This window comes from Misgurnus anguillicaudatus, chromosome 11 (genome assembly GCF_027580225.2).
Source record: "Misgurnus anguillicaudatus chromosome 11, ASM2758022v2, whole genome shotgun sequence".
Lineage (NCBI taxonomy): Eukaryota > Metazoa > Chordata > Actinopteri > Cypriniformes > Cobitidae > Misgurnus > Misgurnus anguillicaudatus.
In genome coordinates this window covers 29,834,329-29,847,117 of record NC_073347.2, presented here as the reverse complement: position 1 = coordinate 29,847,117, position 12,789 = coordinate 29,834,329, and the positions used below count along the sequence as shown (strand labels likewise).

The window sequence follows — 12,789 nt, the reverse complement described above, 5'->3', positions numbered from 1 at the left end:
TTAATTACTTTAAATAAAAACATAACTGAACTAATTATATAAAATACATACTTATAAAACATTTATAGCATGCTTGTGTGTGTATGTATGATTGGGGTTAATTTATACTGAAAACAGTATTATTAAAATTACACCTATAACAGCAAGGCGTCGTTTCTTTACTACGGTAATTACTTTAGTTCGTCACGTCCATTTGAAAGGCATTGATCAAAATGAATTTGAAGCACTTAATTTAGTTTTGAATGGCGCACGGGTCTGTCTAAACAGTGTAAATCCTCAGTAATAAGGCCACCTACAGTATTACTAACAAAGACATTTACATATCAAGGTTCTTCTGAATGGGCAGATGTTACGAGAATAAAGACACCATCAGTTCATCCCTCCAGGTCTCTCCAGTGTTAATGAATGAAACGGGGCAGGATGTATTTATAATGCCACACCCCCTGACGCTGACGTCGACGCTTTGATTCGTAGTGGCGACGTGCACAACAAGCAGCAGCAGCAGACACGCGCTCGACGTTGAGGAGGCGCGGCCCTTGCGGGATGGAGCCGGTGGTGCCCCGCGAATTGTGCCGTTTATTTTACGGAGAGAGGAGAAAAAATCCCGTGGGATGAAACGGACACGGCGGCTCGCTTGCATTTGGCGCCGAGCGTGCAAGTTAACAGCTGAACGACAGGAACGCTTAAAGGGCCAGTATGGACCGATGCGCAACGGTTCTAGACCGCGAGAAACAGTATTGCGAACTGTGTGGTAAGATTGAAAACCTTTTAAAATGCGGTCGCTGCAGGATTTCCTTCTACTGCAGCAAGGAACACCAGAAACAGCACTGGAAGAAACACAAACTCACCTGCAGAGAGGCTGACAAGACCAAGACTGCACAGAAACCAGCCGAAAACCAGTCCGATCCAAACACAATAACCGAAAGCTCAGAAACAGAAAACCCTAACACTAAAATCAACCTCCAAACACAAAAACTGGCCACTGAGTACGTAATCCCGTGCATGAACAAACACGGCCTCTGTTTTCTAGATAACTTTCTGGGTGAAGATATCGGACTTTCTATCCTGGAAAACGTGAAAGTCCTTCATCAGACTGGAAAATTCACTGATGGCCAGTTGGTCAGTCAGAAAAGTGACTCTTCAAAGGACATCAGAGGGGATAAAATCACTTGGATTGAGGGAAATGAGCCTGGATGCGAAAAGATCCGTTTCTTGATGAGTCGTATGGATGATTTGGTCAGGAATTGCAATGGATTACTGGGAAACTACCTGATAAATGGAAGGACAAAAGTAAGTACATTACGTGTGAGGGAGCAAATGGTGTAAATGTGTTACTTGCACCTGTTCATATATCACAGGTTTCACAAAAAGTGAGAGATCTGCAGACACGACGTTTTACATAAAGGAATATATTGCAGTAATGCTTTTACCACAATATTGTATTTGTCATGACATTCAGCAGGCTACAAGTTCAAATATATACAATTTTGCTTAAATAAGTGTCATTTATTTTGCAAAGTCATTAATTTAGTGGCTTATTTTGTTTACAAAATTAAAAATAGATTGAATAATAAATGGCCTCTAAATGTTTTTTTTTTTGTCTTAAATTGTCAAGAGTGTGATATTAGGAATAATCACCATTTGTGTTGTTGTAGACCTCATTTGTGTGTCTTCAAAGATCTGTCACAGTAAAAAGAAAAAAACGACTTTTTAACTACTTTTTTATGCTTGATGAGTTTAACTTTCTAACAAACTTTACAATCATTATTGACATAAACGTGATATTTCCAGTTAATGTTATTGCAAGCTGACAGCCCAAGTTTACCGGTAAAGTACAAAGTCTATAAGCTACATGATGTGAATACATAAGCTAGTGCACAACCTTTTTCACTTCAAGGCCCCCCTGTTGCCCAAAACAATATTTAAAGGCCCCCCATCTTAAGGCCCTGTTAGAAATTTGCTGAGGCCCCGCTGTGGGCCCCGCCCCTCTGGTTGAGAAACACTTATCTAGTGGGTTGTACAGTTTTAAGAACATTATTGCAGTATTGACATACAAGCCAAGGGTTATCTAAACTTTTGAACATTAGTTTTAATATTGTACCTATTGTTTGAGGGATCTTTTGTACGGTGTTGATCTGTTTATATGCTTCATAGTTTGAAGTTAGACACTACCTGTCATAATCTTTTCTGCATGGAATCCATTACAACATGTTCAAGGTGTTCAAGAGTAGGTTATTTTTATCAGCAGGTTGAATGAATGGCAGGTGAATGACCTTAGTTCAAATCTAAAGCTTATCAACCGTTGCACTGATCTAACATTGCTGTGTGGGATGAATGTATACAACGTTGGCTACAGATCCTTGAATTCTTGCCTCGCAGAGCGGTGATCCATGCTCGTTGTCTCCTCTCATCTTTCAGAAAGCATTTTTTATTTTCCACAGGGTATTTGTGCCGGGGGTCAGTTTGGTCAATGGCAAGGCCAATAAACAAGCACAGAGCGAAAGTTAACTTCGGGTCAGGTGCGTTGCCGCGTACACGCCTTGAACCAAAGTTAACTTCCGGTCTGTGCTTATCCATTGCTCCGGCCATCGACCAAACCGACCCCTGGCCCAACACCTTTGCGGAAAACAAAATGCTTTGGTTTCCAAAAGACGAGTGGAGACGGCGAGCACGATCACCGCCATGCGGAGAGGTTTGGCAGCCAGGCAATAATTCAAGGGCCTGCAGCCAACACTGCACACACTCACTCCACACAACAAAGCCAGCTCAGTGAAGTAGTTGATGTGTGTTAGATATGAAATCTGAATGAAGGTAATTTACTTGTCATTTATTTAGCTTGTTATCAGAAATAAACTACTCTAAAAGGACTCTGTGTGGAAATCTAACGAAATTTGGTTCACAAAGGTTTATGTTGTTACTGTTAAAACGTCTACGCTCTAAAAACAAACGGTGCTAAATAGCACTAAAAGTAGTTCACTGGCTCGTTATCGTAGGGGAACCATATTAAGTGCTATATAGCACCTGTGTAGAACCATATTGTGCTATAGAACCATATCTGGTGCTATATCAGAAACGGGTATAAATGGAGGTCGGAGCCAGCTGCAAATGGGTGGAGCTTTAGCCGCAAGTGGGCTGTACAAACTTCCAGAGGATTCACCACCGTCCCATTTGAAGCGTAAACTCCTCCTACTTGCACATTTCTGAAATCCCTCCTACTTGCGGCATAAGCTCCCCCCACTTGCGGCATAAGCTCCTCCCACCTGCAGTCTCCGGGCTGCAGCGATATATACTTGCTATATCACGCCAGGATGGTTCTTCAAAGGTGCTATATAGCACTAAAAATGGTTCCCCTATGATAAAAAAAAAACGAGTTACTGACAAAATCAGCATTGTATCAGGTCAGTATTTAAAAGTAAACTCTTAATTTTACGCAAAATACAATATCCGTAGTGTTATTCTGTCATCTTTTCTCCATTTTTTCCCAAAGCGCAATAAACGCCACTCCTTCTCTGCAGAATGCGATAAATCCGCTCAACAAATCGCAGTGCATCATTCCGTGCATTGTAAACAACAATGGCGGCGCTTTGAATACACACAGAATCCTAGTTTTCCTCATCTTGTACCTCGTGATCAACAAACAAACAAAAACTAAATAATACTTTGATGGCATTGCAAAACCTGTGGTGTTTTTTTGTGACGGGGAAGAAACATAAGCCATCAACATCTAATAATTTACGCAAGAGGCACTCAGGAGACCCAAAATGCCTGTTGCAACATCTCTCATGCGGCTAACACATTGACCCCAGGGGATCTTACGAAAAACTTTCCATTATTTTACGCGAGGCCAATGAAAATCGAGCAGGACCAAAACATTTTACAGCTGCTTGCTGTGAAAAATGTTAAGTGACGAAGTATAACCGCAGCAATGACAGTGTTATTAATATGACAAAGTAAGTGTTTTGTTTAAAGCTCCCGTTCTGTCTGTGATTTTGAAGCTTTGATTGTGTTTATAGTGGGCAATATAACATGTGTTCACGCTGTATTTTTCACACTATTTACTTATCTGTATAGCGCTGTTTTCACTGTCCTCAAAACAGGCTGATGTCTTCCTTGTTATGTGAAGTCCCTCCTTCAGAAATACGTAACAAGTTCTGATTGTGTAGTTTGTTTAGTGTGCTGTGATTCGATAGCAGCTTAGCTTAGCAGAGCCGTTTGAGCCAAAGCTGGTCACTGACGTATTCATGTGGGTGGAGTTTAGTCAACGAACTGTTTTGCTGACGTCATTAAAGCAGGAAATAGAGGGCTGTTGTCCAAACCGACCGTTCGTTGTAGGCTTTTAAAGAGGAATTCTATTGAAGAAAATATATCGCCTAGCAGTGAATTTAGAGCTTTATCATTTTACAGGTATTATTTATGTTATTAAAGCAACATTACACACTAACTAGGGTTTAAAAAATGGTATCAGGAAGAACGTGACCTTTAATGTTTAATCGGTGTATACCACTAGTCAACTAAATGAATATAACATGGTAAAGATGAATGCAGATTTATATATTGATTCAATAGATTTATAGCATTTTGGGAAAAAATAAGTCGTTTTTATAATAAATCTTTAAAAATAAATTTATGGATTTGAAATTTTAATGTTATTAATTATAACCTAAAGGTGCTATGTGAAAGTTTGTAACAGAAAATAGTGTTTTTCTTCTTGTCACTTTCTAGGTACAGAAAACACGTTTTTAGCGAAATTAGTAAAAATGGATTTATTGCATTTTGGAACCAAACTCTTCATATTTTAAGGAATATTTGCAACCAAACCGTTCGTTCACTTCCGTAGTATTAAAGGATACTGTATAAGTGAATGGGGCTCACGAACGGTTGATTACGAACATTCCTCAAAATATCTTCCTTCGTGTTCATCAGAACAAAGATATTTATACAAGTTTGTTACAACATGAGAGTTTTCTCTGAAAGTCTAGCCTTCTCTGTCTCTCTCGTTTAAAATACAAATGTAGGTTTTGTCATACGATCAGGTCCATCATGATCATCTGTGTCTTTGGCTTTTAATCACAATGCATTGATTCATTAATGATTCTGCCATTGTTTTTTTATTCTGTTAATATGCATTGCAGACTTGTACTCAGTCTGTTTGGCTGGAATGTAAACATGAGCATCAGGTTGCTCTGTTAATGAGGCTATAAAAGAATGAGGAAGACAACAAACATCCTGTACAGTAAAATCTACATACACAGCAGCTACTGTACTGTCGACACGTCCACAAGTGCTGTGGTATGAAACCATACCATGACTTCACATACCAGTAATCTCCAGTGCTTTAACTCAAGCCTAATCTGAAGAAAATGAGTCACATGGCCATGCATTGACATTTATGTTGTTCAAGCAAACCGCACTTATTAAAGGAATTTACTGGGGTAAATGCATGTTAATACCCACAGAACCTTAACTGGATATAGTTGAATTAGGCCTATCAGTATTGATGTAAATGCTTTTAATAAACTTTTCTTCTTTTTGCATTAAAATTAAATGTGCAATATATTGCCATACAAAAGAAACCAGATCAGTAGTAAAAGTGAAATATCCGAGGCGTGAACACTATCTGTGGGGCTCGTCCTGCCTTCAAAGGTCTTTACGGGAAGCGAGGGGTTGTTCATCTGTTTTTCTTTAGTCATTCGGTCACGAAGCAAACCCCTCCCTATGGGCCTGTTCTGTCTTACTATACAGTCTTATAAGTGACCCACGCTAAGAAGAGATTGACCGAAAGCCCTGATTTATCATCGTTTTATCATCTCATGTTGTAGGCCAGCCTTTTGTGCGCGCCAGACCTTGCGCTTTCATAGGCTGTGACAAATATGTTTACCCATCTTGAGCCATCTCCTGGAGCCCTGGTCTCCCTCACGCACCGCACGTAGCAGGATCATTAAAATACTCCTTCCTCTGGCAGGAGGCCAAACGTCCGGAGTTCATATCAGTTCATCTCGTTCGGCTGCTCGCACATGGAGGTGGAGGTTTGGCAGTCACAGAGTCTTCTGTGAGATGGGAGGAAGGGTTAAAGCGCTAAATATGTGACGCTTAGGGAAACTATTGCAAGTCTGATGCCCGGTCAAGCCTTCAGACCTCCTGCAGCGTGCAAGGCCGTGTTCCCACTTGATGTTGTTTTGGAGAAATCAGCTCCCATGTGGGTTTGTGGAGTACATTTCGACAAAAAAAAATCATCATGTATTTTTGCTTAAATACATCCTGGTCTCATTGTGCGCACGCCAGATGAATAACGTTTGCCGTCCTAATCTTTGATTTTTTTTGCAGGTTGAAGGAGAAGGTATGGTGGCAAATTAATTATTTGACTTTGAAATTATTATATGAATGTTGGCTGACTGTTATTTGTCTAATAAATTGCAAAAATAATGACGATTAATTGTTTGTTTTATTGCTTTGACATTCAATTCTCATAAATTTTTTGTTTGATCATAAAATTATTTCCACACTTTGTTGTGATTGCTTAAATTAAATATTTTGCTAGGTTTATCTGGCAATAAGTTTTAATACACACAACACACATTTAAAAGTAATCTGATACTGTCTCGTTTATACAGGTGCTGCAGCTCCCCCTTGTGTTTTTAGAGAGAAGTGCAATCATTGCGGTGATCTGAAATCGTCGCAATGAGGTCAAACAATCGCAATGAGACGATATTTAATAATTTAATAATTGTGACAGCCCTACTCACAATCCTTCCTTTGAAAACAATGTACATAATACAGCAAACGTGACGGAAACTGTATATATTTTCATTCCATATATTTTCATGTCATGAGCAGGACTTTAGTCTGTGTGATTTTTGTAATAATGTTGCTATGGTCTTACAGTACAATATGGAAGAACTTATGTGAAACATTGACAATGCAGAAATAGATTAAAATCCCAGATTATCAAACTAAATTATTTAAATTAAATAAACGTATTATAATCAGTAGATATTGCACACGCCATTCGAATGCAATTATATCTTACTGTTTTGATAAATATATAGTCAATATGAACTATAATGTTTATCCAAGCAAACTGTGCATTTACAAAACAAGTTTCATCACTTTATATTGACATCCGTGTAGGCAACTATACAGTGAAGTGAACAACAAAATACTGTAAAGTACAGACACTTTCAGCCCACATTAAGTTTTACATCTCATATTTGATTTTGGCCTATTTAAGGACAGAAAATTTCGATCACATCGACTGATCTAAATGAATTTTGTCTTCTCCTAACGTTCACAGGCAATGGTGGCGTGTTATCCGGGTAAAGGCAAGGGTTACGTGCGCCATGTGGACAACCCAAACGGCGATGGGAGATGTATCACATGCATATATTACCTTAATAAGAACTGGGATGCCAAGGTAAGTTAATCACCTCTGACCCTTAAATTTCATCAAATTTTACAGAAAGACTTTTAAAGCGTAGAATTCTAACCAATTAAAAATGAGCAAATACGGTCACTGCGAAGTATACGTGCAACTGGACCTGCATCATATCAGCCTAATCGCATTAACCTCAGAGATTATATCTCCAGAGAACCAAGGAGGGGGGGTCCCTTAAACCCACACTAAATAAAGATGGAGAGGGATGCTTACACACAGTTCAGAAGATTTTTATGTGAGCTATGCTTAAGCAGTGGAAACAAATAAGTGACCACTCCAGTTTTGACTTTAATCATCATTCATCATTTCTGTTTTGTGACTGTTTTTTAGTCCAGTGCCTCTTGAATTTCAACAAAAGCAAACCTTGAGTGATGTTAAGTCACCCAATAGCAATAAAAAGACTGGGAGCATGCAATCAAACATTTACTTTTTGACTACGGTATTCCTAAAATACATGTTAAAAGTAACATTTGTAAAAACAAATGTTGTTTTAAAAGGAATATGAAGTTTTTTTTTTTTTGCAGTATTCGAGATATGAAAACATGACATCTTTTTTATTATTTTGACCATTTTGTCACGTTTAAATTTTCTGCAAATAAATGCAAATACTTTATTATTTAAATTTTTTTGATTGGGAATTTGGCAGAAATGTTGTCAGCATTTGACAAAATGAAACAAAAATGATCATTTTACTTAAACACGTACAGTTACAAATGGTAAATTCAGAGAAAATGGAAAATAATCTTGTATTTTATTCTGTGAATTTATACTGTATATTCATTGATGGAATCATGGAAAGTGAATAATTTCCAAAACATTAACACTTCTATTATTTCTATTCATTAAGTTATATTAACTGTTGTTACCTTGTAATTGTATGGTTTCTTGGCCATTTGTGGAACAAAATTACTGGACGTTTTGCCCATATTGTCATTTTATTTAACAGTTATCTACTTTTAACCGTTTAATACAAATACTTAAGACTTTATGGAAGAAAACGAGTATGTTTCTGTCCTGTTTTGTATTAGTGTTGCATAAACCTTTTCATTTTCTGTCTGTGTCAGAGACTCCGAGTGAAAGAAAACTGTGACTGCCAATGCTCAACATTATACCAACCTCAATATAGGTTCTGTAAGATACCTTTCATTAAAACATAGGGAAAAAAAGGAAAATTATTGTTTTGCATTTACTTTTGGCTACTCAGACATGAAAAAGAGGCTACTCCAGTTTTGTCTCTAATCATTATTTCTAGATGTATTGTGACCATTTCAGTTCAGTGTATATTGAATTTTAACAAAAGCAAACCTCGGGAGTTTTGATTTTTTTCCCCTAAAATACATGTAAAAACATCAGTATTTTGTTGTTGAGAAATGAATTTGAACTTGTTTTCTTTGCAGTTTTGTAGATAGGAAAACACTGCATCTTTTTGTTATTTTTTTTAAGTTGATATTTTGTGTTTTCAGCATTTCAATTTTCAGTTAATAAATGCAAATAAAAACATTATTTTTATTACAAATTTGGCAGAAATGTTATCAGTAGTTGACAGAATGTAAACAAAAATAATCATTTTACTTAAACACATACTTATAAATATAAATATATCTAGAATAAAATAAAATAAAAAAATTTAGCATTTGTGTCATTCAACACATATTTTTATGTTACTTAAACTTAAAAAATTTTGTTAAACAATTTCAACTTTAATTTTTAAGTTATGCCAACTTTTTAACCAAAACTTAAAATAGTAGGTGGAATTTACCTGCAAAACGAAGTTGTTTTTTAACTTCATGCTGCATGTAATTTATGTAGCTTTTACATGTTGTGATACCTGTAGGTTGTATATTATATGAATAGCTACAATATCTAGAAAACAAATTCGAAATTTTGAGAAATTAGACAATTGATTAAGCTACACAAATCATTAGAGGTAGACCGATTAATCGGTTTTGCTGATTAATCGGCACCGATAATTCATTGGAGGAACATCGGCAAAAAAAACCATGCCGATAGTTTTTCTGAATGCGTCCGTTGCTTCATATCATTATAAATTAATTCATTTGCTGAATGGATGCTGCATTAGCAGAGAAACAACAGCAGAAACCGAAGTTTGTCATCAAGGCTGACAGGACAATAATATTAGTAGTACCTCAAACAGTTACACAAAAATACATGCAAATAAATCCAACCCAAATGTTTAATGTCATGATAATTACAATCGATTTGCATTATTTTATTTTTCAGCTGGTTACTTTTATCCATATAAAAAGTTCATATGGAGAAAAAGCTAACTATATGCAGCTGTCAGCTACGTTAACACATCCAACAAATCAAACTGTAATTTCATTTTTTTATCATCACTGCAATACATCTTTTGTTAGTTTGATTAGATAATCATTACATTTTTAAAACCGAAGCAAATAAAGTGCAAGACTACACATATAGTATACATTTATGTAATTTCAATTTGACCAGTGTGAGTATTTCACAGAAATATTTACTTCAATACTTAATAATATAATTAATATATTTTTATTTATACATTTATTTCATTAAGCATATTTTCATTGTTCAGTACTGTTATATATCAGCACTGTTTCATTTTGAGTGTTATGTTTGTTTTTTTCCATTATCCATTTGAAAACTATCGGTCGATTAATCGGTTATCGACATCTATAAATCATCCCACATGTTTGTCCTCATATAGCATCTGAAAGTTTATAGTGCTAATTACAAATAAAGGGCCTATATGGAGCAAATTTACGACAATATTTAAAATATAACCAAAGCGTACAGCCTAATTATTATGTAAGAATAGTGGTATCTTAATGTATACCCATCTATAAACTTTCAGTGTGTGCAGTATTATTGTTCCTGAAAGCACTTGCGTGTGTATTTACACTAGCTTCAGAAAGGGTCTACTGTATGCTGGCGCCGTTCCTGTGCGTGTAAGCAGAGCATTATTTTATATGAGATGTGTGAAAGGTCAATTCTCGCACCTTCAGCGATGTGCTTCCCCGCACTCGACCCGCGTCTCTTTCTCCAGCATGTGGTCTTTCCTCTCGGCCCTCTTCAGGAAGACCGGCGGCGCTCCTATATCCTAACCTTCTCCACACCGGCCCCCCATTGTTCGCTTTTCATCGTTATCAGTAAAAAAGCTCTAGTCACGCAAGTCTATATTATTACTAATCACATTAAAATGATGTCACATCAGCTGCAGGATGTAACTGGATTTAGACATTTACTAACAATGAAAGAGGGCATTGTACTGCAGATGTCTATTTAGTGTTTTAACAAAGATGAAATGTTTTGGGTATCAAAATTTAAGACTAAAAATTAACTTTTAACGAGATTTACTGTAGATATTTTCTTATGATGCTTCGGCATTCTAGTTGGTGGCCCATGTCAAAATCAAGACCAAATCAATGTGTGATTTTCCTTAAAGGCAAAAATCCTAAAGTAAAAGCACAATTGGTGTTTAAAGTTTTTTTTTTTTTATTATAAACGTGAGCACTTTCTGTTTTTATTTTTTTTGTTTTTTTTTAGGATGGGGGTTTGCTGCGAATATTTCCAGAGGGTAAGGCTCAGTTTGCGGATATTGAACCCAAGTTTGACCGTTTGCTTTTATTCTGGTCTGACAGACGAAACCCTCATGAGGTTCAACCTGCATATGCCACAAGGTCATCATCTCTAAAGCAAAACAAAACACAAACACACACACTATATTATTAGAGTATAATGCAGTACTGTCTCTTACCACCTTTATTTTTGTTTAAGAATGTTTTTCTCATTCTGTATCCCATCTTTCTGTAGATATGCTATAACCGTGTGGTATTTTGATGCTGATGAGCGGGCGAGGGCTAAAGAAAAATATTTAACAGGTAATTCGCTTTTTCACCAAAAGGTATTGTAAATATTCATATAGCTCAAAATAGAAATTGTATTTATTTAATCCCAGAGTCATTTTGTGTTCCTATCGGAAAGGTGGTGGAGAGAAAGCGGTCAAGGTAGAGTTAAACAAGCCGTCCGATCCGAGCTAGTCAAATGATCCTTAATCTGGATTTGTCCCGGTTACGTGCTGTGTTAAAGAAGGAGAGGACGCTTTGGAGTCCAAGATGAAGCAAGAGACATATTGAAGTGGTTGATGCAAAATTTACCCACAGTGTTACCACAAAGCGGACTTGACTTTGGACATGACACTGTTCTTTAGATTTTGTTTTTGGATAAAGGTACAGTAATCTGTATTGAAGTTAATGCTTCCCATGTGATTGAAGTCACAGTGTTTTTAAAGGGAATAATTTTTCCTTGAAGTTTAAAAGAGAAATACAGTTTTGTTTTGGTTCTCAGGTGAAATGCATTTTGATCTTTTCAATCGTGCTGCATGTTTATTTCTCATTGCTTTATTACTGCTGATTTGATTGTTTTCAGCATGGACAGACACTCTTGAATGTTAGAGAGGTTTCAGATGCATGATGGGATGTGGTCTGATATAGACTTGTCTTTTAGTTAAGAGTCTTGTTCTGAAATACCTGCACATTATTGTCAACAAAATAAAACCCTGTTTATCCAATTTCAGAAGTAGTTGCATTTATAAATCATCTGAACTTTAAACGAGAAAGTATTGTTTTGTGATTTAAGCCATTTAAATGTTTAAAATACACTCCTAACGATAAAGGTGCTTCATGATGCCATAAAAGAACCAGACCAGAGCAAATAATAATTTTGTTTGATCTAAAAATTAAATAAAAATAAAATTTATATTCTCATTTTGTATTATCTTATCATTTTAGTGGGCAGACTGAGTAACTTTTAATTCATGTAAACCAGAACTGTCACTGTCCCACAGGTGGGATGTTTGGCATTAGATATGAAAAAAAATCTACACCAAGCTTGACAAACTATACATCTTTAGAAAGTTCTAAGAATGTAGTTTTATATTTCAACACAATTTTGCAAAAAAAGTGTAGTAAGAGAGTTATTTTTTTAAAATGTCACTGGCCAACAGGTGGGCCCAAGGTGTTATTACATATTTATTTGTAAATATCCTACAAACCTGAAATAACCTTGACAACCTATATATCTTTGGAAAGCTCTAAGAATGTAATTTTCATATTTCAAGGCCATTTGATTATAGAAATTGTATAGTGACAGTCATTTTGTTAAATGTCACTGACCCCGTAGGAATACATATACATTTTTCTAATTCTAATATTCTTCAAATTAATCTATGAATCTTCAAAAATCACAACTTATATATTGGAAAGCTCTAAGAATGTAGTTTTCATATTTCAAACCTTTTTGCATTAAAAACAATGCAGAGACAGTCATTTATTAACTTGTGACTAGATCATGCAGCTAAC

At 36.1% G+C, this 12,789-nt stretch overlaps 1 protein-coding gene across 2 annotated transcripts; it reads left to right on the top strand.

The window, feature by feature from the left end:
- Window positions 1-459: 459 nt before the first annotated feature.
- On the top strand, window positions 460-11,999 carry egln1a (egl-9 family hypoxia-inducible factor 1a). 2 transcript variants are annotated; one of them, XM_073873502.1, is made up of 5 exons: window positions 460-1,290; window positions 7,292-7,411; window positions 10,976-11,109; window positions 11,243-11,310; window positions 11,388-11,999. In XM_073873502.1, the coding sequence occupies exons 1-5, from the start codon at window positions 697-699 to the stop codon at window positions 11,438-11,440; spliced, it is 969 nt and encodes a 322-aa protein (XP_073729603.1). In that variant the 5' UTR covers window positions 460-696; the 3' UTR covers window positions 11,441-11,999. The 2 variants fall into 2 exon arrangements, with proteins under 2 accessions (XP_073729603.1, XP_055026092.2); XM_055170117.2 differs by having other exon boundaries at window positions 461-1,290; window positions 11,414-11,999.
- Window positions 12,000-12,789: the final 790 nt, after the last annotated feature.